The sequence below is a fragment of the Paralichthys olivaceus genome, chromosome 8 (genome assembly GCF_024713975.1).
Source record: "Paralichthys olivaceus isolate ysfri-2021 chromosome 8, ASM2471397v2, whole genome shotgun sequence".
Taxonomy (NCBI): domain Eukaryota; kingdom Metazoa; phylum Chordata; class Actinopteri; order Pleuronectiformes; family Paralichthyidae; genus Paralichthys; species Paralichthys olivaceus.
This window is the reverse complement of record NC_091100.1, coordinates 12,004,911-12,030,502: the sequence shown is the minus strand read 5'-3', so window position 1 is coordinate 12,030,502 and position 25,592 is coordinate 12,004,911. Positions and strand designations below refer to the sequence as shown.

The 25,592-nt window shown below is 39.8% G+C and overlaps 4 protein-coding genes across 5 annotated transcripts; 1 reads left to right on the top strand and 3 right to left on the bottom strand.

Annotated features, from left to right (window-relative positions):
- The first annotated feature begins 167 nt into the window (after positions 1 to 167).
- On the top strand, positions 168 to 5,807 carry lias (lipoic acid synthetase). Its single transcript, XM_020100365.2, has 11 exons — positions 168 to 326; positions 567 to 742; positions 1,710 to 1,803; positions 2,107 to 2,187; positions 2,464 to 2,620; positions 2,907 to 2,964; positions 3,061 to 3,189; positions 3,929 to 4,074; positions 4,176 to 4,246; positions 4,369 to 4,480; positions 4,988 to 5,807. Exons 1-11 carry the CDS (start codon positions 243 to 245, stop codon positions 5,047 to 5,049), a joined length of 1,170 nt encoding a protein of 389 aa, XP_019955924.1. The 5' UTR covers positions 168 to 242; the 3' UTR covers positions 5,050 to 5,807.
- A 631-nt stretch (positions 5,808 to 6,438) lies between these two features.
- ugdh (UDP-glucose 6-dehydrogenase) lies at positions 6,439 to 12,150 on the bottom strand. Its single transcript, XM_069529413.1, has 12 exons — positions 11,884 to 12,150; positions 10,781 to 10,942; positions 10,213 to 10,314; positions 9,671 to 9,871; positions 9,399 to 9,596; positions 8,740 to 8,887; positions 8,507 to 8,601; positions 8,289 to 8,419; positions 7,926 to 8,065; positions 7,300 to 7,391; positions 7,087 to 7,197; positions 6,439 to 6,972 (listed from the first exon to the last, which is right to left on the bottom strand). Exons 2-12 carry the CDS (start codon positions 10,940 to 10,942, stop codon positions 6,862 to 6,864), a joined length of 1,491 nt encoding a protein of 496 aa, XP_069385514.1. The 5' UTR covers positions 11,884 to 12,150; the 3' UTR covers positions 6,439 to 6,861.
- A 639-nt stretch (positions 12,151 to 12,789) lies between these two features.
- map9 (microtubule-associated protein 9) lies at positions 12,790 to 17,975 on the bottom strand. Its single transcript, XM_069529412.1, has 13 exons — positions 17,648 to 17,975; positions 17,449 to 17,539; positions 16,245 to 16,763; positions 15,978 to 16,171; positions 15,777 to 15,879; positions 15,616 to 15,683; positions 15,444 to 15,517; positions 15,195 to 15,357; positions 14,543 to 14,629; positions 14,283 to 14,444; positions 14,053 to 14,198; positions 13,395 to 13,530; positions 12,790 to 13,156 (listed from the first exon to the last, which is right to left on the bottom strand). Exons 1-13 carry the CDS (start codon positions 17,717 to 17,719, stop codon positions 13,037 to 13,039), a joined length of 1,935 nt encoding a protein of 644 aa, XP_069385513.1. The 5' UTR covers positions 17,720 to 17,975; the 3' UTR covers positions 12,790 to 13,036.
- Positions 17,976 to 19,170: 1,195 nt separating this feature from the next.
- Positions 19,171 to 25,320, bottom strand: smim14 (small integral membrane protein 14). 2 transcript variants are annotated; one of them, XM_069530979.1, is made up of 6 exons: positions 25,136 to 25,311; positions 23,380 to 23,475; positions 22,798 to 22,867; positions 22,521 to 22,569; positions 22,269 to 22,432; positions 19,171 to 21,851 (listed from the first exon to the last, which is right to left on the bottom strand). In XM_069530979.1, the coding sequence occupies exons 3-6, from the start codon at positions 22,816 to 22,818 to the stop codon at positions 21,813 to 21,815; spliced, it is 273 nt and encodes a 90-aa protein (XP_069387080.1). In that variant the 5' UTR covers positions 22,819 to 22,867; positions 23,380 to 23,475; positions 25,136 to 25,311; the 3' UTR covers positions 19,171 to 21,812. The 2 variants fall into 2 exon arrangements, with proteins under 2 accessions (XP_069387080.1, XP_069387079.1); XM_069530978.1 differs by lacking the exon at positions 22,798 to 22,867 and having other exon boundaries at positions 25,136 to 25,320.
- Between the last annotated feature and the right edge of the window lie 272 nt (positions 25,321 to 25,592).

The window sequence follows — 25,592 nt, the reverse complement described above, 5'->3', positions numbered from 1 at the left end:
TAATCTTTTTGCCTTTTATACACAAGCTGGTTTTATTTATTGAAATAAGTATTATTATCGGTATTTGTATCAGTGGATTCTGGGCCTAGTATCATTTGGATTGGAGGAAATCATCAAAACCACGAACTAACAGGAGGCTCTCCTTTTTACTGAGTCTGCCCCTTCACGTGAACACGGCACAAGACCAGACCAGCCGCTCGTCGAGTTTTGTTGCCAATGACATTCTCCTGCTGACTAAAGTCATGGCGCTGCTCAAACAAAGTTGCTGCGTCGCTGGTCGTTTCTCCACAAACCAGCGGTGGTTGAGTCCCAGATGTTTCCCACACGTGAGTATCTCCACTCGGACATTCTCCAGTCAGCGTCACGGACGGTGTGTGTGTGTGTGATCTGTTCGTGGGGAGCCTCGGTGGATATGAAGCCTGTGTCACGGGCCTGAAAGTACAACCTGCTCTGGTGGATGTTTGGCAGCTCAGCTGTGGTGGCTCTCAGTGTGTGATGGTGATAGTCTGTGATGTGTATGAGGAGACTGAGCAGACCTGAACTAATCCCTGGTCCTGCCTCTGTAGGTTTACACCAGCAGTGTGACCACGGTGGCCAGATCCTCTCCAGCCAGGGCTGACAGGAAGAAGGAGCCTCTGAGTGATGATGGGCCTGATCTGCAGGACTTCATCTCTGGAGACCTGTCGGATAAAAACAAGTGGGAGGAATACAGAGGCAACCTGAAGAGACAGAAGGGAGAGAGGTGAGAACTGTTGAGCCCAGTCAGTGAGGTTGTTATCAGGAAAGTCCAAAGACCAGTTCAGACTCTATCATCCACATTGTGTTCAGATGTATTCAAATGATCGTCATTGGAGTTAATTTAATTTATTTATCAATGCACACTAAACAACATTGATTTCAATGTGCCACAGTACATGAATCATCTGGACACATGATCAGACGTTAAATAAACCTCTAGTTAGTTAGACAGAGTTATTGCTGGGCATCACAGAGAGCAAACATGTAAACACATGTATTGAATCCACAGTTTACAAAAGAGAAATTGCAGCCTCTAGCTTTAGCTTTGAAAGAAGAACTGGATCATATTTCCATCATGGTTACTGTTTCATACAGGTTAAAATTAAAACACATTTGATCATGTAGTGTTTTGATTTTTCTAGAGAGAGGTTAGTGTGTTTGGAGAGAGAGATTTCCTTATGTTCTTTTGGATAACATTCGGTTTCAACTCTCAAAAATGAACTGCGGATCCCTCAGTTTATTGAGCTGCTCTAACTATGCTCACCTGCACACCCATTTCTGTAAACTCTTCAGGGAATACGCAGATTTTTAAATCTGGTATATTTAATTAATCTGTAAGGCTGTCTCCAAATAAAAATCTAAATTGTCAGATCTTTTGTTTCAGCCCCTGGTTCTCATGTCCACTACTAAGGACTTTGATTTATGACAAATAAATAATTTATGTTATCAGACCACTTTCTTTTTCCTTTTATGTTTCTGCTATACGAGTTAGACAATCATGTGTTGTGTTTTTCAGTCTTGCATAAGAAAAGACATGTTATGATCTGGTTATTTTATCTTTAAGTATTTATTTCACAGTGCAAAGTGGCATATGTTGTGATAGCAGATCACTTCTGTATCATCCACACCATTACAGAGACTATACCACTGTTGCACATCTACTGAGTGTCTCTGTTGTTGCGTCACGTCAGGTTACGTCTTCCCCCGTGGCTCAAGACAGAGATCCCCATCGGAAAGAACTTCAACAAGCTGAAGAACACGCTGAGAGACCTCAACCTGCACACAGTAAGTGTCACATCTGTCACGTCTGTCAAGTGACACAAATAGTTATGTCTGTGTAGTCGGATTTCTACGACTCTCAAACAAGAAATATGAACAGTCCCTTCTTACATGAGACTCAGGCCCCTGGTCTCTTTCAAAGAGCTGGCAAGGTCTGACAATAATATGATTTAAATTTACTTCAATAGTATAGATTGTATTGTTTGTTTTCAGTCATAATTTGAATGAATGATTTCCTCTGTTGTATTAAAAAGATCTAATTTGGTGAATGGGCAGAAACCCTGGGTTAAAGTGTGTCTGTTTCCTCAGGTGTGTGAGGAGGCCAGGTGTCCCAACATTGGAGAATGCTGGGGAGGAGGAGAGTACGCCACCGCCACAGCCACAATCATGGTCAGTCTCCTGGCACACTGTGACTCTTCATGTGCAGCTGACAAGATTTTCTAAAGCAACTAAACACTTCTCTATAAAGTCCTTCTCTGTAGGTCTAGTACATCTACACAAGCCAATATTCTCAAAAAAGCAAAACACAGTCTGAATACACAGTTTGTTGATGTTTCACAGAAAGATGCACAATTCAAGATACACATGTTGAATAAATCTGCACCTGTGCATCAGTAACATATTACAAGAGAAGCCGTATGATGCATTTCTCTCTTTGTCACGTAGCTGATGGGAGACACATGCACCCGTGGCTGCAGGTTCTGCTCGGTAAAGACAGCCCGTCGTCCTCCCCCTCTGGACCCAGACGAGCCCTACAATACAGCCAAGGCCATCGCCGCCTGGGGGCTGGACTACGTGGTTCTCACCTCAGTGGACAGAGACGGTAACGACTTCTCATCCCCAGTGTATCTAACTCTCCCTGCTGTTTGTGACACTTCACGTCGTAGGAAGGTGTAAAACTGTAAAAGGAACCAGTCTCAATGTTGGAAGATCAATAACGTCAGATTAATGTGACGTCTGGAATTTACTTTGCTAAATAGATTCATGAATTCATGCAGAAGCTCAGAGTAAAGTTTGATGAGGCTTTATTTGGCAGTCGTCAGCCTCTAAATAGATAATTTCTGGCAACAATAGTGCATTCTAATGACACTTCTTCATTTTGTGAGCAGATATCGCTGATGGTGGAGCAGAGCACTTTGCTAAGACAGTTTCTAACCTGAAGGAAAGGTAACATCAACCCTCACGTTTGGATTTATTCTGTATTTGTATCTAGATATCTGTGAAAAATTACCAAATGGACATATCTTTGTCATCTTCCTCCAGAAACTCTCAGATCCTGGTTGAATGTCTGACTCCAGATTTTCGAGGCGACCTGGCAGCAGTGGAGAAGATCGCCCTGTCAGGTTTAGACGTGTACGCTCACAATGTAGAGACTGTGCGGGAGCTGCAAAGGTAAGAAGACTTGACATATTGCTTCTGCAGCTTTCCAAGATGTAGCTCCTGTGTTGTTATAAAATGATACATTAAGAATCTATTTTCAGTTAAATCCATCAGCTCTTCAGTTTGATTTTAATGGTTCTTATCAGCCAACAGGTCTAAAGATACAGAGTAAAGAAGAACAAACGTTTTTATTGAATTTTATGTTAAGAAGCACTGTAAAATGTGATACTATTTAAAAAGTTTTCAATCTTTATTTTGGATTTAGAGATTTTTCTTGAGATGTTTTAATACCAATTATGAAATTAAAATATAAAATAACAAAATAATAATTTGTAGCAAATATGTTTTTTTCCCTGTCGAGTTAACTAGTTAAAATTTTAAAAACTGTAAATCTATTTTTCTCCCTCATTGCAGTTTTTAATTTCAATTTACAAAATAATCTCGTACTGCACATACAACACTTCCTTTTTTTGGGGGGGGGGGGTTTGTGTAGTTGTTTTAGTTTGTGTTTTAAATGTTTACTGCCACAGGAGGGGGCCAGTCACAGAGAAGATAGTAATAGACACTTGACCAGCAGATGATGCAGAAGAGTCATTTCCCTGCTGTTGGTATAAATGCTCTGTGTTCTGTAGCAAACACATTGAAGACATCTTGTTTTACATATTTTCTCTGTGTGGGTATAAAGTAGATTTCACTCTCTGATGTTTTTTTCATTGACTCAGGATTTCTTTCTGTTCCATCTTGTTGTCAGACACGTGCGTGACCCCAGAGCAAACATTGACCAATCTCTGAGCGTTCTGAAACACGCCAAGAAGGTCAATCCCACTGTGCTCACCAAGACCTCCATCATGCTGGGACTGGGAGAGACGGACCAACAGATACTGGACACTTTGACTGGTGTGGTGAACATTCACTAGCCACACATGCGCACTCAAAACGATCTGATCTAAACTACAGACTAACGATTTCCTGATCGCACTGTTGTTCTGATGTTGCAGAGCTGCGAGAGGCGGAGGTGGACTGTCTAACACTTGGCCAGTACATGCAGCCCACAAAACGCCACCTGAAGGTGAGCACATTAGACTCTGTGTAGTCTGTGTGGGACTGATTTACCACGAGAGCAGCACATTTGATAAACTGTGTGTGTGTGTGTGTGTGTGTGTGTGTGTGTGTGTTTGTGTGTGTGTTTAGGTGGAAGAATACGTTACTCCAGAGAGGTTTGCCCACTGGGAGAAAGTTGGCACTGAAATGGGCTTTGTTTACACAGCCAGCGGACCCCTGGTGAGATCCTCATACAAAGCAGGTGAGATATGGTATTTACAGCATCTACAAACAAAATGACTTTATTTTATTCATATTTCATTCTAAAGTTACAGTACACCCAATTCATCATTGTAAAGGTTAGGTGTTTAGGGGATTAATGTCATTTACAAAATAAAGGTGATAGATTTGGGATTTTGTGAAATAAATGATTAGAATTAAGATGGGATAAGAGAGGGAGACATTAGGAGTCTACACTGGAGTCATTTCTTATTCATTCAAAGTATTTTATTTTGAAGGGCGATGCAGGGATGTGGGGGGGTGGGGGTTAAGCAGCACAGACAGTGATGTTATGTGATGTCCTTGGGGATTATTTAATACAATGAATAATAAAGTTAAGTGGCAAAATGTTTGGTCAAACTGACCCTTAATACTTGAAGTCTTCAGGTTTTCTTTCAATATAACTACAATCACACAAGCATCATGTAAAACAGGGCAGAATGTGAGAGGAGAGGGAGACGGATGTTTTTAATTTTCATTCTTTGCACAGGCGAGTTCTTCCTGAAGAATCTACTGGAGAAGAGAAAAGCTGAGATGACTGTAACAGAATGAAAAGCACAGAACTACTGTCTGTTCTGCGTATAACTTTAACCTCGTCTTTACCTTTAATCACACATAATTACAGGATACGCTTTACTACTAGCAGGACCACAATGCATTGTTGTTAGTCATAGAAGAGGAAACACATTTATCTTAATGACTGGTAACAAGTTAAATAAGGATGCAGAAGTAATGTTAACATTCTGTTACTTTTCAATACGCTTCACTTTCCTTTACTGCTCGTGTGTGAAGACCCAGAGTTCAATGCAGGAGGAGTTCAAAGTGTATAAGGAGCAGTAAAAGGCCTGCAGACATGCAGATAACCAGGGTGCAGACTCTGTCCACGTCAGTCCAACAGGAAAAATTCAACCTGCTGTGATCAGCAGCTGTAATTTACCATGTCTGCATGTCAGGGGCCCCTAAATCACATCCAGCCTCAGCTCCCTCCCCTCAGGGGCTCTGGACTCCAGGTAGAGAGCCACTGACCTTTGACAGCGAGCTCAGTTTACGAGCACTTTGATGTTAACCTGGTTTCAGGACTTTCATTTAATTTAATTAAGCAACAAGTTTTTTGATCCGAGGTTCCTCGCAGGGACTCAGTCAGGTGATATTACATTTGCTACTAAAACAAATCTAAACCTGCGAAGGAATTCCTGTACTTAAACTGCTTTTTTCTAATGTGATCAAATTAAAATTTCACACCCAGACAAGAAAGATGTAAATTTATTTCACACACTGGTTGTTTAAATAAAATAAATGAATTCTTATAACTTGTCCGCTACAGTTCTGGTTTGTACTATTTCGACAATGACCCTGTTCCCATCATGTACTAACATCTGTCCTAACGAATCCAATCACAAGTGGTCAGCATTAAGTACAGGTCTGAACGCACCATCACTCAAACCACGCCTGGAGGTGGTCTGTGTCACATTAGGTCACATTCTTTCCAGCTGATGTCCTTTGATCTGCTATATTCAATCCAATTAAATTAGATTTGTGCAGCACCAAATCACAACATGCAGTATCTCGAGGCTCTTTACGTAGTAAGATCGAAACCTTACAAAATAGGAGAGAAACTTAACAGTTCCCACGATGAGCGAGCAATTTGGCCACTGTGGAGAGGACAAGCTCCCTCACTAACAGAACCAGACTCTGTGGGCGGACATCTGCCTCGACCAGTTGGAGTTAGCAGAGAAAAGTGGGGAGAGAAGGGGAGAGGGGAGATGGCAACAGTTCAGTCAGACTAGATGTTAAACTGAAAACTGCGAGAGTGATATTTGTAGACGTAATCTTGTAGATGACAGCAGCAGCAGTTAAGAATAATTGTTGAGTTGTGTCACATCTGCAGCTCTGAATCACTGCATCAACATTTTCTTTCCGTTTAATAAAAACGAGGCACAATTTAAGGACACACTTCACATTTTATTGCATTGGCCCTTTTAGTAAACAAAGTCACTGACAGAGGACACACTGATTACGTACAGTAAGATGATTTATAAAAATATTTTTTAAAAATGTATAAAAGTTTATGATTTTACAGTAAATACTGTAGGAAAGCAGACTCACTGAGAGTGTTTGAAAGTGATGACCTTGCATGTGTACCTACACTGAAATGTTTGGTTCATTAATGCTGTTTAACATGAAATGCATAAAATTACGTCTGTGCTTGGAATGATTTGTCACTGAAGAGGTTTAACGCAGCTCTTGTTCAAGTCCTGTTTCGCCTTTAGGAGGAGAAGGCGTGTACCGACAGAGGTGAACGACATTTCACCCACAATATAAAGGTTGAGAGGGAATGTGGAGCGCGTGTGTGGTGGTGGGGCTTTACACTTTGGCTTTCTTTGGGGGAGGCTCAGTGGCACCGATGCGAGGACAAACAGCTGCCGGGCTGTAGGGGATTCTCGTCCCTGTCACCTTCTTACCGATGGTCTCGATCTGCAGAGAGAAAAAGCATTAAAATAAAAGCATCTGAACTGTGTTTGGTACCGACTGTCTCACTGGTTCATGTCAACGTTGTATGAAAAGTGTGTGTGTTTTCCTTCTGCGCACCTGGAAGCCGATGCTCTGGAGGTCCGGGTGGAGGTGGTCCAGCACTCTGCGACCGTCAAATATAAAAGCTGGTTTCAGCATCTTCTTGTAGATCTTCTCATAGTCCAGTTCCTTTGTTGGAATTTAATTGGTGTGAGTTTCAAATTAGAATATTTACAGATTCATTCTGGGTGAAGCTGTTTTATATGTAAAAAAGAATCTTGTTATTCTGACCTTAAACATGTCCCATTCAGTACAGATGACCAGAGCGTGTGCACTTTGACAAGCCTCATACGGGTCTGAGGTCACGGTCACCAGCTCTGACACTGAGAAAATGTAAATAATAAAACAATAAATGACCGACTTGTTCTTTGTGAACAATAAACCATGTAGTTTCTGTTAAAGTTATTACTGACCACTTGTTGAATTCAATTCCTTTAACTTCTTCTTAAAATATGTACTAATGATAATTGTTAACCATCACGTGAATAAGTGAAAATAAGTTCTATCTGAAGCTCTATATAACTTATCTTTGTTTGAGATTAATTTTTCTCTCATTTTATTGTTCAATCTATAACTAACTATAGCAATATTTATCCTGAGCAGAAATACTCTTATTGGTTGGCTTTTGTGTGCGATGGGGATATATATAAAATCCAGCAGTGATGGAAACATGACCCCTGGATGAGCACCCTAATTTCTTCTTCTACTTCTTTATTTAGACAGTCAGTATTTTTGGTGTAAAAGAGTAGTATGTTGTATGTCATCTCTGTTTCTCTACTTTCACTTCCTGTAAACTCTCTGCTGCAGCTTATGTAAGCTAAGGTGGAACAGTCTTACATTGCAGTTAAGTCACACACCTCTTTCTGGGTTGTCCTCCGAGATGTGGGGCTGGGAGAGGTCATGCATGATTTGTTCTTTGAGAACCTTGGGGTCGTATATGAAGAGCTTGGCTCCTTCATCCATCAGATACTTTGAGATGTAGATACTGGACGACTCCCTGGAGTTGCGACATTAAACAAACACTAGTAAGTCAAGTGTCCACCTTTCCAGGGCCATAGTTCACCACAGTTGTGTCTGTACAAAGGCTACACACAAGGGTTGTCAGGGCTCTAGAGGCTTTTTATGTAAACAGTGTTGAATTCATTATTAAACTGACAGAGAAAGAAAACCAAGTAACTGGAGAGTAACAAACATTTATAAAAAGGTGTGGAGAGACTCACCTTGTGTCACCAGTGTCTTTCTTGAAGGAGAAGCCAAGCAGAGCGATCTTTTTACCAGTAACAGTGTTGAAGAGGCAGTCAATGATCCTGCAAGCAAACCGCCGCCTCTGGTACTCATTCATGTCTATCACCTGAGGAAACACATGACACACACATTAAGAATGAGCTAAATCCTAAAGAAGAGTCCAAAATGAGGTGCAAGCCAGTTTAGTTCTCACCTGCTGCCAATAGGAGGCAACCTCGGGCAGGTTGAGGGCCTCGCACAGATAAACCAGGTTCAGGACGTCCTTCTGGAAACAGCTTCCACCAAAACCTGGCCAGGGTGCGACAGAAGCAGTGAGACAGAAGACAACAATCTATTTCCCCAGATAGAGGCTCACCGAACATCGTACAACTACGAATCTTTTCACACAAACGCTCACTGAAAACATCTTACAGTCATGTCACTTACCCACGCTGGCTTTTAGAAACTTGCTGCCTATTCTCTGGTCCATCCCAATCGCCTTAGCAACCTCTTCCACATCTGCTCCGGTGGCTTCACACAGCGCACTGATACTGTTGATGCTGCTGATTCGCTGTGCCAGGAATGCATTGGCTGCCTACACACACACACAATGTTTATTTTTTTACAACAAAATAACACAGCATTAGAGCTGCAACGATTAGGCTAGTAATAAGTAAAAAGTCAACTATTAAGACGACCAGGCAAAAATATTAGAATTTGACAATTTTCTTGTCATTTATAGAGCTTAAAAAATTTGATGATTAGTTGTTTGAAAGAAATTCATTGCCAATTATTTTGGCACTTTGATTTGATGGCTTCTGGTTTCCAGGTGTAAAAATCTGTTGCTATTCTTGCTTTTACATTGTAGGAAATTAAAATTGTATTAGTGCAATTAATAAAAAAACATTTTGAGATGAGAAAACTTGAGAAAACTATGGCAGACATTATTTTTCGTTGCTTAATTCTTAGTTGCTGTCATGGTCAAGTATGATCCGCTGAATCTTGGGGTTTTACACAAGAGGAAAGATAAATGAGAAAATAAAACTGACTTTAATGACAAAAATATGTATTGATTAAGAAAAATGAAGCAAATGAACTAATGATACCAGTTTGGACAGCTCGGACGACCATGTGTTGGTGGTGATGATTCTTGCTTTGGGAACCCAGTGTTCATAGACGGCACACAGAGCTCTGATGGCTCTTTGACCTTCAGACGTTTCATCTCCGCCAATCAGGACACGGTCGGGCTCCCTCAGATCCCGCACTGCGGTTCCCTCTGCGAGGAACTCTGGGTTGGACAACACCTGAAACAGCAACACAACTTTAGCAACATGTCACAACAGATCTGACCGCTTTTTGTATTTGTCATAATACACACTTGTAGGTTAAGGCTGGGCTTGGTGTTGGCATCAAATATCCGTCGAATACTCTCAGCAGCTCGAACTGGGACGGTGCTCTTCTCTGTGACAATCTTGTAGCCATCAGACACCTCCACGATTCGCCGGGCACAGGCCTCGATGAACTTGAGGTCAGCCGCGCGACCCTTTCCCATCCCGTAGGTCTTTGTCGGGGTGTTAACCTGTGGGGATAGGATATGTTAGAAATGTTTTTTTCTTGAGATGTTTAAACAGCAGAAACAATTCAAAAATGTATTTGTATAGCGCCAAATCATAATATATATTATCTCAAGGCACTTAACATAGAAGGTCAAAACCTTAAAATCTTTTTAATATAGAGAAACACAACATTTCCCACAATGAGCAGCACTGTGGCGACTGAGGAGGAAAAACTTCCTCATTAACAGGGAGAAACCTCGAGCAGAACCAGCCTCAATGTGGGTGGTCATCTGCCTCTCCCGGTTGGGGTGAGTAACCAAACAGTGGTGGTGTTTTGTTGTCGGGGCGGGACCGATGAACTCACCGAGATAAAGACGAGGTCAGCTTCCTTGATGGCCGTGTCTATGTCTGTAGAGAAAAACAAATTTCTCCCTCTGGATGATTCGACTACATCTTTCAGGCCCGGCTTGAGTGGGAGGAGGTGGGAAATAAGACAGAAAGTGTGTGTCAGAGAACGTGTAAGAAAAAAAAATCCGTAGCACAACTGGTTAACAAACGTAGCTCATAGTGACTGGATATGAACTACTCATGATGATGCAATACCCTGTGGGCAAGGTTGACGTAGAGAAGTTACAAAACAGTCTGGGATTCATTTATGTTGATTTTCGCCCATGAAGGAGTCATATTGTGTAAAACATTGTCTTTGCCTAGCAACATCTACTTATTAAGACACCAATAGAACTACAGAAACAAATTCAAACTCCTTCAGGATTCACTGATCACAAAGTTGGGATAAGAATGTAGTAGAAGCCACACACAGTGAATCAGTGCTCCTAAGAAAATATGAACCACTCCTTCTTAAAGTTTTACTGGAAATCATCCTGTTATAAAAGCTTAATAGAAGTCTTCTTGGACAATAACATTTGCCGAACCTCATATATGGGCAGAGTTTCTGAGTTCCAGGCTTTGATGCGGGACTCGTTGACATCCACGACAGTCACTGTGATCTCTGGACACATGTGGGCGATCACACTGCATGTCGGGCCTCCTACGTATCCAGCACCAATGCAGCAGATCCTTTTTATCTGAAACATCTGGAAAATATAAAGACAATATAAATATATATATAAAGCCTTAGAAAAAAGACAGAGACAGAAATTTCTCACATTTGAGAATCTGAAACCACAGAATAATTTAAACGTTTGCTTTAAACCTGACAATGAATCCTTTGTCAATATTGATTTGATGCTAACTTCTATTGAATCAATCAATCAAATATTAAGACTGTAAGCCCCTCGGGCTGATTTGATCTAACATGTAAGGTGACATCAGATAAGATTTGGTTTCTATTCAATTTCACAATTACATTCTCATTTTGTTCAGGTTCCTTTCACATAGTTCACCAATTCACTTCAGAGCTTTAACTAGTTCAAGCTGCTCAGCTGTGGAAATCTACCGTCTTCCTGTGTCTCATTTGACTTTATACATGTGTGTGTTACAGCTGTGGTTTGTGGTGAAACAATCCAACAGCAACACAAACTGTGAAATGAAAAATGATGAATCCACACAAATCAAAAAAAAAAAAAAAAAACCCAGATGAATGGAGAACATAAGTTCTAACCTACCAGCCTGCTGTGTACTCTGCTAATAGACGTAGAGCTGTGAGTGCAGGCTCCATATGGTGGATTTCAGTACAGTGAATGAAGCTTTAAGAGAAAATGTAGGTTGGTTTTCTTCACTCTGTCCTCGGTGTCGTGTGGACACCAGCTACCAGTCGCACCGTTACAGCCTGGTAGAACAGAGAGAGCCTTTCACTGCAGCTCAGCCACGTCCCTCTGCCCCTCACCGTCCAGCTAGCTCCCGATAGCTCAGCTACACAGTGTCACTACTTCTTCTGCACGTGAACACGAACACAACCTAAGCTAGCTCACCTCCCTCTTCCCTGTGCGGGTCAAAGAAATCCAGGGAAACGAACGAATGGTCTGTGTGTGGCAGCAGTTAGCAGCTGTAGCTAGCTCCCGTTAGGTTACATTACCTCTGCCAGCTCGACGGTCTGAAGCTCCAGGGAATAAAACGCAGAGTTTGTGTGTTCGCTGCTTTTTGTTGCTCGTCGAGACAAACGTGGAGTCCGGAGCTGCTGTCCTCTGACTGTGGACTGTCTTCACTGTGGACTGTCCTCTGACTGTGGACTGTCTTCACTGTGGACTCGACCTGCGGAGGACGGACGACAACTCTGCTCTCCCAACTTTAAGTGTCGACACTTTTATCCTCTGAGCTCAGGGATGTCTGTCATACAACGCCATTACTTCCGCTGTGACGGGTTTCAAAGTAAAAGCAGAGTTTTTATTGTAAATAGGCTGCACTAAATTGGTCGTGCATTAGGTAAATAAAGGACAAAACAGGACACCTACACGAGACAGTCAGATGATTATATGATAACTCAGACCATCACAGTGTGTTCAAGCTATTGCTTTTCTTCCGCTCCTGGAGTTCTAGAGGATTCAAGGACTCATTTATTAGAGTGAGTCCTTGGAAGACAGCAAGATCTCAATTCCTGAAAGTTTTCATTTAGGAATCCCAGGTATTTCAAGGTTTGCTTGAAAGTCATCCCGTTCCTCCTCCACACATAATTTTCTTGCATAAAAAGGTTTTGGAGCTGAAGAAATATGTTCTGGATATTTTGTGCAATCCATTGTCTGATTAGAAGGTCTGTCAAAACAGGGTCAAAACCACAGACTGCATATAAAGAAAAACACAAGCTTGCAACTCAAAGCTTGAAAATTCCGCATCACAAACATTCAATTCATGTTAATCTCTCCGACTCAATGTTTCAAATGTCTACACATATTTTAATTACACATATATAATATTTCTACAGTGACTAAAATGTTTTGTAAACAAATCTGAAGATGCACATTTGTATTCAATAAATAGTCATTCATGAATGAATCGGTTTATTGCTATTTCTGTGGCACATAAAGATGACCACAAATACATCCACCCATGAAATAAGCAGTGGGTGTTGAACAGATCTGTTTCAAAGGTGGTGTGATGGTTTGGAGCTTCTTGTAACTCTAAAACATAAATAAACTTCACATACTTTTGTTACAAAATACAGTAAAAAACTAAAATTAAAAATGCCACACAACATCCACAGATTCCCCGGAGTGTCATGTTACATATTAATGTTATTTTCCAAATCCTATAGTTTTATTAGGAGGGCTCCATGGTGGAGGAGGACTGTCTTGGAGAATAGCTTTTATCCGTCTTTCTTCTCTCCGTCTCTTCTGTTCTAGATCTTTTCTTGCCTGTTTGGGAAAAAAAAAATCAGTAATAAGTAATATAACCTTTTGTAAACACTCCTCCACCACAAGTACCTCTTTGAATAGTAGCAGATCAAGGAAATCAAAAAAAGGAAATGAACACTGAAGACATTACAGTGCAAGCTGGTGGTCATTGTTTAGTGATACCAACTGTCTCAAAAGCAAATAAGCAGCAGTACATTGGACGCCATTAATCCAAGGTATCCCAGGTAATTCTACTCACCAGCCAGTTTTCATACATTTCCACAGCCATTTTATCTCTCTCCTCTTTCATGTATCGTTCCTCCTCTGCTTTAGTTTTGACTTCTTTGTGCTCCATGGTGACTTTTTCATGGAGAACATCTTTCTTCTTTTCACACCTTCATCATTTCAAGAGAAAAGTAACAATAAAAACACTTAAGAGGAAGCTTATTTCCCTGTTCATGTTTTCATGACCGAGAGGTTGATTGGTAACACATGGCTAAACGTCGAGCTTTGGCTGCCACCTACTGGTCAACGATTTCCACATCCAAATGGATAGTTTGACACAACCTCTATTTTGGTAATGTTACTATAATTATTTACAGAGCCCAATTAAAATGATACAAATCAAGTATAATTAAATGAAGTAATTGATTTGTTTTTAAATAAGCTTGAACAACACAATATTTACCACAAGTGAAACAGACACAAAACTTTCTATCAATGGAGGTCAGTGTTAATAAAGCTAAGTTCTCTAAAGTATTAGGGCCAATTTATATAATCATCTCACAAGAATAATGTCATAATGGAGATTTAAGTCATAGTATTACACGACTCAACTCCTAATTTAATGAGAACATTTTTTTCATTGCATCATCAAATAAATAAATAACAAATGACAAAGTCAACTATTCACTCACCACTCAGAAAAAGCAGAAGCACTCTCTCTCTTTTTTTCCTCCTCCTCTGTTTGCTTTTTTAGCTGAAGTTTATTTTCAGCTTCTTTCTGTTTTCTGTACTTTTCTCCGAGCAGATGATCGTGCTCCTGTTTCCATTTTTCAAACACCTGCAGTGAATATTAGATAGAATTAATATTCCCAATGTTTTTGATATCTTTCAGAAACATACACACAACATATCAGTGACATACCTGCTTAGCGGACTGCCTCTTTTCTTTTGTCTCTTCACTTGCTCTCTGCTCTTTTCTCATCATATCTTGCTTTTCTTTGGCTTTTGCTTTAAGACTCTGTGCTTTCTTTTCCTTCCAAGCCGCATATGATGCAACAGCATCTTCCTTTTTTGCGTCTTCTTCCTATTTATTATTTAGAACGATAAAGAGAAGTATGCATATATCAGTAACAACCACATACTTCTTTTAATCTTTAGAGATGTTGCACTGTAATAGTTCACCTTTTTCTTTTTTTCTTGGAGGAGTTCCTCTTTCTTCTTTAGTTGCATGTTCTCTCTTGACTTTTCCATCTTCTTTTTCAGCCATTCCTGGTAAGAGTGGAGAGTGATTTTTACCTGACTAAGAATGCAGTTAATACTTCTATGTCCTCTAGTCACATAAATAATCAGTGTACAAATCATACACATCTTTTCACAGGACATTGTAGCTGCTTTCAGACATGCACTCAAGTCCAGATATTTTCCAAAAGGGCTGTATGTGACAACGCAAATGTCCAAGTAAGTTGCTCCAGATATTTTCCAGAACTTTGCCTGCCAGCTCCCTGGTAAAATGTCCAAGTGAGCCCATATGAGAATACAGCAGGAAAGATTCTGGAGAATTCACAGAAAGTGGTCAAATTGATGAAGTTTCTAATCCTCAACAGACCGGAAATGGAAGAATACAAATATCTCAGGATGAAAAGAGCTGCCATACACATGGTAAGACTGATTTCTGCTTTCCTGAAACCCTTTAAAATGCTGAAAAGTTCACTATTTTGAACCCAGATTTATTTCTCAGAATACATTCCTCTGTACCACATAATTAATAATATAATAAAACCTTAAATCCAACATATTAACAGTGAAGAAAACACAGGCTCATTATGACACTGACCTGGTAAATGGCAGCTCTGAGTGAATCTGCTGCTTGTGGCTGAGATTCTTGTAGCGATACTTTACGGTCCAGAACTTTGAGAGATCCCAAATACTTTGATTCCACTTTTCTGGAGCAGGCACTTTGAGACCTCTGAGTGATCTTTGAGTGTGAACTTGACGCCCTAATTTAAATAAAAAAAGGAAATCAATGTTGATTATGTTATTATCCTGTTTTATCCATGAAGATGTGTGTGAGTGAATGAGCTACCTGGTGTCAAATGACTTTTCCTGAGTGTGAGAGAGTTGAGCAGCAGAATGATCGGAGTGATCTCCCAAATCCTCCTGAAAATAACACACGGATGTTACTAAACTAAAAATAATAAGAATAAGAGGCAGAGTGTGTCTGATATGAGGTGAATGCAAAGGACACCATGTCTTACACGAAATTCTTCAAATGATGTAGAGTACTTTCCATCCTGATCTTTGCTGTCATCAGAAATAAAATCACCTGAAACAAGATATTTAATATCAAATCTTGAGTTGAAAAAAAAAAACAATTAGGGAATAATACGGTTATTGTGTTAAACATGCTAATTATTACCTCTGGATTCAGAATCAATAGTTGACTTGGTAGGGAGCTGTGACTGCTCACTCAAAGAAGATTTGCTGCGGCTTTGTGAAACTGTGCGATCATCTTCTGTCCACTACGATGACACAAGACAACAAACAATCTTCTATAAGAGAACCATCATTTTTACCCTGAAACCTAAAATGCTGAAAAATATCATGCAATGAGACACACATGTGGACTACAGCTCCTCCCTGCAGTGCTGCTGGATGCGTCAGAAGAGAAGGGAATGGATGCAGAGGACGTCTGGGGCCTGCTCATATCCTGAGAGTCAGTTTCCTCAGGCATCTTCTCTACAGCGTGAGAGCTTAACCCCAGAGTCCGTTGTCTTGGTTTGGGTCTGGGTGGCTCCCTCTCTGTAGCAATATCTGAATAATGTGGAAATATACATTTAAAATCTGCACTGATAGTTACATGCATGGTAAAACAGTGTAAACAGACCTGCTGAAGGCTCGGGTTTGATGTCAGGTCCTGACAAATTTAGAGTCTGGGATATTTCTTCCAGAAGAGTGTTGCTCTTCTCCTCAGGACCTGGAGTTTCCGTCACACTGCTGTCAGATGGTAAAGGCAGAGACATGTCCAGAAGATCATCTGAGGTTTGGTATGAGAGAGATTTACTAAAGCTCCCTCTTGGGATTTGGGAATCGACAGGTTCCACAGCACTATTTTTACTCTGTGTGTCATATTTGCTGACACCTGTTGAGTGTTGTGAGGAATACGAGTTATTATGATTGTAATGTCCAACGACAGAGTCAAGCTGCTCATTTTCACGTGACTCTGATGCGTCCCCTGAGGAGGAGCTGATTCTCTGGCTCTTCAGAAATGAAACTCTCTTTGTTTTCCCATGTTTGCCTTTATCATCGGAAAGGTCAAAGGTGTCGTTCGTGTTCACTTTAGATTTCGTAGCCTTAAATGCACCCGTCTTCTTTTTTCTCGATTCGAGGAGTTCATTGAAAACATCTGTGGAAAAATAGAAATTTGGTGCATTACAGAACAGATGTAGAGCTGTGACTGATAGTCAATTCAGTGGTAAGCTGATCAACAAAATTGATTGAGTTCTCTTTCTATTGTCTCTTCTCTTATAGCTTCTCACATGTGCTGATTTGATGCTTTTGTTGTTATGCACGATAGTAAGTTAACTAGGATCAGGGGTAGTGGATTGTGGTGACATCTAATTGGGGCTTATTTTTACAATGAGACTGCTTAGATATATAATACGCCCGCCTACATATACTACCATTATTGACAATACCTTTAAACATTGATACACCTCTCATTCATGTTAGGCACATTCATGACTAAATATTGTTGAAGTGCTTTGCTACACGAGAGGGATCCCTCACATGCGGCTCACTCTGAGGTTTCTGTTTTTCCCATTTGAAAAGAGTTTATTTTGGGAGTTTTTCCTCACTCTTGTTGAGGGTTAAGGGCGGAGAATGTTGCACATTGTGAAGCCATATGAAACAAATTGTGATTTGTGAATGTGGACTACTGTATAAACCCTGAGGGTAAGAACAAATAGTGATTTATAGATGTTTAAAACGAGGAGGCAATGAAACACCCTCAACGTCATGAGTCATAGAATGTAAACAAAGGTACTGAAGGGAGCTGCATTCGTAAATATACTGATGCTCTGTCATCTTACCATCTTCATCCTCATCGAAGTCATCAGAGTAGGAGAAGGGATCTGTGGTTGTTTTGTTGGCTCTGGCAGAGACAGCAGCCTGAAGTTCATCCTTAAATCATTCAGGCAGATATGAGAAACCTTCACAGGGCTGATCCTCACCTCTGTCTCTCGTGATGTTCTATATTTGAGCACAGACAATGTGCTTTGTTCCTTTTACCTGAAATGTTGTTCTTCTCGACGTTTTCGGGCTCTTCGCGTAGGCCAGTGTCCTGAACTCTTGGTTTGTCATCCTGGAAACTTCACGCACTCCCCTCTTGTTTACTCACGTCGGCGTTAGCGTTAGCATTAGCTACTGTTCGCCAATTCCCTAGTAACAAGTCGATAATTACTACAAGCTTCTCCTGCTAACATCAAGTCTAACCCGTCACATCTGGGAGCTGTGTGGTCCGCGAGGCAGAATACAGCTGCAGAAGTACCGTCATCCAAAGACACGTTGCTTTAGCTTAGCAAGCTAACAGACCTGTTGACGGTAACCCAGGGAAACCCGCTTCAGCTGAGCGCATGCGCACACAAAACAGAAATTAAAGTCATACATATAAAATGACTCGCATAAAAATACATATAAAATGACTAGCATAAAAATACATTTAAATGATCAACTGTACGATTATCTATATAATTTATCCTTTAATTCTGCACGTGTTATATTTTGTTGATTATATTTCATTTATAGGGAAGCTGTTGGGTTTCTCTATAAACTTTAGGTCTTGATTATGATTTGGCTCTTATATTGGGCTGAACAGATTATCTTTTATTACTATCAATTCATTTTGCCATGGACCTTTGTGTGAAGCACTTTGTAACTTCGTTTAGATAAGTGCTATATAAATAAAATGTATATTATTATATTTAAACAGTAGCTCGAGTAAACGCAGTTGAATGAAAAGTTCAATATATAGCCTAACTCGAGAACAACAGAAGTAAAAGCATGAAGTCATAGAAAATGGGAACACTGCAGGATGGTGTGAATACCTGAAAATTGTACTCAAATTTAGTATTTGATCAAATATAGCCTACTTGGTTATTTTACATGACAGCCCAAGATAAGTAAGAGTTTAATGTTAGAGAGAGAAAGGAATAAAAATAACATCATTTAACATTTATACACCAGTGTTATACTGACGTTTTCAGATCCTCTACTTAAATAATATCACAATTTCCTTCATGACAAGTCTAAGTTCTGCAACAGAAACTTTACTAAAAGTAAGGACATATCAGCTGTTATGAGCAAAATAGTATCAAAAGAAAACGTAATTTTTTTTAAATCGCAGTCAGACGTCTCCTGTCAGTGTGAACATGATGTATTACATGGGTTGATTCCTATTACAACTGCATTAGGCGGCATGTTCATTGTTGATGAGTAATGGGTAGTTAATTGTCTACCACATTTTATGTGTCAAATCTTTATCTGCAAAGTAAATATAGTTATACACTAATTATACTTTTTTTTGGAATAAAAACCTTAACTATAACATAGCTTAAATGTTCAAATGTACTTAAGTAGACTAATAACAGTAATTATTCTTGGCTGTGTTTCACTACTTGTTACTCTTAAATTGCATTGAAAAACAATTAAAAATCAATAGACATCATTGCAGAGAATAATATTTTTCACTAACATTGTGTATGTCTGCATTAATGGACTCAGGAATCCACAAATTTTAAACAAAAACACAGGCAGAAAGTCAGACTGATTTTTTATTTTATTTTTTGTTTTGTTATAGGAAAAGTGCATAGTTGAAGCCCTTTTACTCTTCAAGGTTGACAGTGTAAATCAAGATCTCCTCTACCAGATCGTCCAGTTGTTCATCTCAATCATCTACTTCCCCATGGGCTTCCCCTTCATTATTTAAGACTACTTGAGGTTTTTTTATCCAAGATTTCCCTTCTATCTCCTCCCTGTCATATCCGAGTCTAGAAGTCTAGAAAGACGTATCAAAAAACAATTTGATTTGAAAGTGAAGAGTAGCCAGCCACTGAAGACAGTTGGGATCCCAGTTGTTCCAATTCATGTCCAGATTCAAAAGAGACTCATTTCTGATATCATATGTTGGAGAGTGAGACCGACATACACGTGTTTAACCATGTTCCTGTGATCGGGGCATAACAGACCTTCAGAGAACACAGTCAGTGACTAAAGAAAACAGAAATCTGTCTTAAGATTGTATCAAAGCCACAAACTTTGAGGCTTCAGTTTGTGTTTCTGTTGCAATGTTGTATATATCCACATTTACATACAGTACATGTTGGAGGAACATGTGTTGGGGCATTAAGGGGTTTCTATTATTCTGTTCACTTCATCTTTAACTCAAACTCCTCCATTAAAGTCATTTAGATGTAAAATCAATAAGTCTTTTAGAAGAGCAGCTTTAGAACTACAAGAGTTAGAGATGTAAGAAAAAGAACCCTGTAACATAAACCAGGCTAATAATCAGAAAGTCACAGAGAATCCAACTGCAGATGATTCCATTGTCCCAGACATACAGCTAAAATAAAAATGACCTAAAATATTGTTGTCTTGTCACAAAGTTGTTGTCTAAGACAAGAACCAATACATGACATTGGCACAGATTGAAAATGCACCTTTTTGTTTCTTTCTTTCCTTTTCACTGACATATTTATGATACAGAAGTTGTGAAGTATAAACGTTGGGTCGCTCCCAGTAATCACACCGCTAAGAAGAACACGTTCCAACACGACCAACATGTTTGTTTAGACAGTTTCATCTTCCAATACACCTTCAAAATCAAGATACAACAGCTAAAGTGCTAATAAAAACGATTCTTGACAGCTAATACCAATACGTCAGCATACAATAACCATTTTCTTCATTTATCAACAAAATTATTCCACTACATCGGATCATCGTCATGATTAAGACTGATTTTGCTTGTGCTGATTTCAGTGTTATCAGACCTATTAAACCCTGTTTGCCTGCAAATAAGTGTAAAAGGGAAGAGCTGTTTTGTGCATCAAATCTTATCATATCGATATATTGCAAATGTATTTTCCTCTTCATCATGGAGACTAAACAAACAATCTAGTATTTCTCTGATAGAAATGTATCAAATGGAAACGTGAAGACTGCGAGGGGTTTGTTTTAGTGATGAACATTCACAGATTTATCTGAATCTACAGATCCCTTTGAATTAACAGAGTTTCATGATAAATTATAACTAATTTTTTAGTGGAAGAGACTAAAATCAGAACTGAAAGAATAAGGATATATGAATTTGTGCAAACATGACTTAAGTGTTACTCTGCTGGATTTGCAAATACATCGAAATGAATAGGTGATGACAATGATTGTTTTGTTTATTAAAAACTATTTATGGGACAGACTATATTGGAAATAGTTAATAGTATGTAAGCTATTTGCTGGCTCAGGTGATTTTGTAAACTGGACGTAAACACACAAGAACTTGTTGCATTAAAATCAATATGTAATGCTATCGTAAACTAAATCCTAACCCAGAGTTAAATTTAATCAAATACATGTTTTAAATGATTAAAAACTTGATGCTGGTTTGAATGTGCTGTGAAATGCGATATGACATCGTTACTGGCACTGTGCAGAGACTTACAAGTGAGAATAGAGGAATGTTTCAGAGAATGTAAAGAACCCATGACTCTTCATACCCCTCTCACAAAAAATACACTGCTACCTCACTCTTCAACCCACAACCGATGTGACACATTCTTTCATTTTGATCTCACGTCTCTCTTTGAGGATCAGTCTGCGATCAGGGATTGACACAGAAGCCTGCCACACCTCCTGATTAAAGATATGTTGAGGTTGAGATAAAAGGTAGAACCCAACTGATGCATTTACATGCTGATATTGTCGACCAATATTATCAGTCTAAACCGGCTAATAACAGATATATTGTATTGACATATGTCAGAAGATATGCAAAACTAATAGTCTTTAAATTTAATTTTTTTTAATGTGATTGATTTATTTATTATTTATATTTTTTGTTATTATGAAATTTTCTAATGACGTTTTAAAAAATGACCAAAGCTGAAACATAAACCATCACAACTGTTCATGTTGTGAATTGATTGTTGATCATTATATCATCAAATGTTTTTAAACTCATATCTGCATTGGCTTTATCAATCCAATATCAGTTAGGATCTGCAAACAAGAATCAAAGACGGATTAACCCAACAACACTGAGCAGTTAGAAAAAGAAAAAAAGGCTAAAGATATCTGTATGAAGGGACAGGGAGATGGCACTGTCTTGGTCACAGTAAGTAGATAACTGTGCACTTCCAGTCAGAGCAGGTGGAGGAGTCTTGGTCATCTGGCTCCGCTGCTAGTCAACGGGAGGTGCTGGGGGCTCCCTTCCATCGCTCTATACCAAAGTCAAACAAATGTTAAATGTTACTCATAAAAACAAGTGAGCAGCCTTGAAGGTACGAAACTAATTATTTTAAATCCTTGCATCTAGCTACAGTATACATGCATATGCAGGGTGTGAGTCACTAATCAAATACTGGACAATAAACATATCAACAATACAAGTTAACTACAGCATGGAAGACACTCTACAGGCCACACTGTGCATAAAGCTTTTTACCCTTTGAGGCATTCCAAAGTATCTATAAATATACAATAAATAGGAAAAGAATGTATGTAGCAGCATTTTTTTTCTTCTTCACTGTTAGTATTTAATACATTTAATTTTGTTCTTCCATTTGAACTCTGTAAATCTTCAAATAGACAAAATATACCTCATTTATCATATAAAAAGAGTCTGATCAGTACTGACATTGTGGGGTTGAGTGGGTTTGCCTGTGGAACGTGGTCCCCTAAGACTGGATGGACGCAGCAGGAACAGGACCAGAGCCACGACCACCCATCCCATCAGGACCATTGGGAGGATCAGGTCACCTCCTCCTCCTCCTCCTCCAAGTGGCCCGTTGGGACCTGGCACTGTACACAAACACACCTTTATATGTCACACATGTCACCTACTCTAATATTTCTAGCGTGAACTACATGAGGAGGTGCTCATACATACATTCCTGAGGACACTCAATGTCTGTGCAGTACGATTGAGATTGCCTCAGCTGGAAAAACAGAAGGAACAAAGTATGACAACAGAAGAGCAGAACAAATGATAGTAACTTTAAACTATATGAGTTTAATGACCGCACTATTTACTCTGGTTACCACTACCCTCACCTGGAGAGAGATATCCCAGGTGGCCTGATTGTAAACACACAGCTAATAAAACTTTGTGATATAAACCTTAAGAGTTTATTACATGAGACTCACGTGATCCACTTAGAGCTTACTTTTACAGCGCTTGTTCTCATGTGGATGGTGCAAAACCAGGTCTGCCACGTACCTACAAAATACTGGGAACTGTGGTGCAAAGTTATTTGGTTAATTATTTGGACAACACCCTTTGGAAGTTACACCTGTCCACAAAGAGTCAATGAGGTCACCTGGAACCTGACACAACATGACTGCAATCTCTAATCTTCAATACACCTAGAAACTTGTTTTAGCTTAACATCTTTTAGGACACACTTTCTATTCAAAGGATCCAGAGAACCATTCAAGCCTGACAAAGACAAGTGTGACAAAGCGAAAGAGCTGATAGGCTCTCAAGACAAACACTGAGCAGGAACCAGGATATGTAGTCCCGGTGTCACTCGATAGGTTTTCACTTCCCTCTCCCCCGCTTCTCTACAGTCTTTTACTTTACATGCTCACTGTGAAACTCTGTTCTTCCCTCTCTTGACTTTAGCAGGAGATAATTTCACTGCTCCCTGCATACTTGAAATACTTTTGACCTGTTTGTGCACCTCAACTCTCTTACAAGAGTCACTTAGATTTACAGTCAAAGTATCTGCATATCTTCCATTACTTACCAGATTGATGAGACGTCTCATAGCGTACTCCTGTGTGCAGATGCACTCACATGGGTCAAAGTCACCCTCTGCCATGTCTCACCAGACGGCGTCCACCTTGGAACAAAGGTGCTGGATTAAACTAGGAAGAACGAAAGCTGACGCTGTGCTCTGTTGTTGTCTCACAGATGAGGGGGAGGAGACTGCTAAGTTAGGACAGGATGCAGACTGTGACTGAAACCCTGTGTGTAATCTTGTTTTGTTTTTTTACACGCAACATTGATGTCTTCCAGCTGTTGCAGGGCATGTTGAGCTGAACCATAAGTCTAACCATGCCAGTCAACTCGATATGTTGTCTCAATTTTGCACATTCAAAGGGAATAAATAAATCACTTGTTTAAGTTTGTCCTGGTTCCTTATGTTCAACTGACTTGTCTCTGATGTTTAATGTAGCACTGTAGGCCCCAGAGAAACTAAAATACTGTACACTTATTAATGGATTTACTAGCTGTGATGAGTCAGGAGCTGTTTCTACATTAACTTTTAGAACACATCTTAAAACATTTATGTTCTGCAGTTTCATGCAATTTATTGGTATGAATTATTTTACCAATATGATACTAATACATCCAGATATCTCTCCTTCAGTCCTTCAATTTTCTTTACATCCTCTCAAATGATTCACTTCAGTGGTTCTCCAGTCTTAAACAACCCCCTGGGTCATTTTTCATTAGCTGTGATATTACGATAGTACCATCATCAGAGACTCTGATGATGGAGAGATGTCACAGTGACATGTACCAATGAGCACACTGATTTAGACCAGTATCACCTAATATACTGTATCAACCTGGTCAATATTCCTGTCTAGCTTGACTATAAGAAAATTAAACACATTTTTTTTCTGGCCGTACAGATATATATAGATCAGTCTGCTGGTCCTCAACGTTCCAAACATAATCTCTTGCAGCTATTTACTACAAAGAGTTTGGTTTTTTTGTCTGGTTTGTCTGTTAGTCAGCAGGATTAAGCAAAACCTACTGGGCAGATTACTACAGAACTTGGTGTATGGATGTGGTATGGGTCAGGGAAAAAAACATTACATTTTGGTGCACGTCTGGATCAGAGGGAAGACCTATAGATGAAAAAAAATCAGGCACATTTAGGGTACTGATTAGCTAAAATTTTGTGCAGCTTGATTTAAGGGGACTTGGGCCAGGGTGGAGGTATGTGACTTTCTGAAAGCTATTGTAATGTCTCCTGTATATTTCTACGGTTGGTGTTCGTACAATTAAATATTGATCACTTCACTTCAACATGCTAAAATTAAATGTGGATATTGTCTTCATAGAATGTTTCTCCAAATAAACACTAGGTTTGATTTTTTAAGAATATTGTATTATTTTATACGGATTAATTGCATAAATGATATGTGCAAACTAAAGCCATTTAGTGCAGCAAACGTTCATTTAACACACATTCTGCCTTAGTTACAGCTGTTTGTATGAAAACATGCACGTTATATTTTCCATGAGTGATTAAAAACCCCACATGAGCTCGTCCCTGCAGGAATCAAACAGCCGTCACCACCCAACAACAACATGTGTTTCACATCCACATCTGTACTGATCCAGACATAAACTAGCCGAGATCAGACTAGCTTCATGCTAACCCAGCCAGTGCAGCCAGAGGAAATCACAGCCATGTCTTCTTTGTGATGATCACATGATTGGAGACAGATGCGACAGCGAGCTGCACCGAAACGCAATTCACTTACTTGACGTTCGTGAATATCCCGGAGAGGATGGTCGTGTTTGTAGGAGCCGGTGATGAAGAGGAGGAGCTGCTGCAGCTTCACTGTCTCCGTTAGACCGCAGACATGTCAACGGACCGTGTGTGTGTGTTTGTTTCACACACGTGAAGCAGCCCAGCTATTCTTCACGACGGACATCCGGGACATTCCTGGGAAAAGGGGCGGGTTAAATGCGTCCTATTGGGCCACGCGTTTGACGAGCGGCCCTTCAGCCAATCACAGCGAGGCACGATTGTAACGTCTGCCGAGTAAACAAACAATTCCATCTATATGACGTCACACACAGGGGCCGATGGAGACTCCCAACATCTGGACAGCTGTTTAAACTGAGCAACTGGAGGTACTTGTGCTCTACCCGGGTATTTCATGCTACAGCTCATTAGGTTTGCAGATATTCAATGACACCAAACTTTCCTTCTTA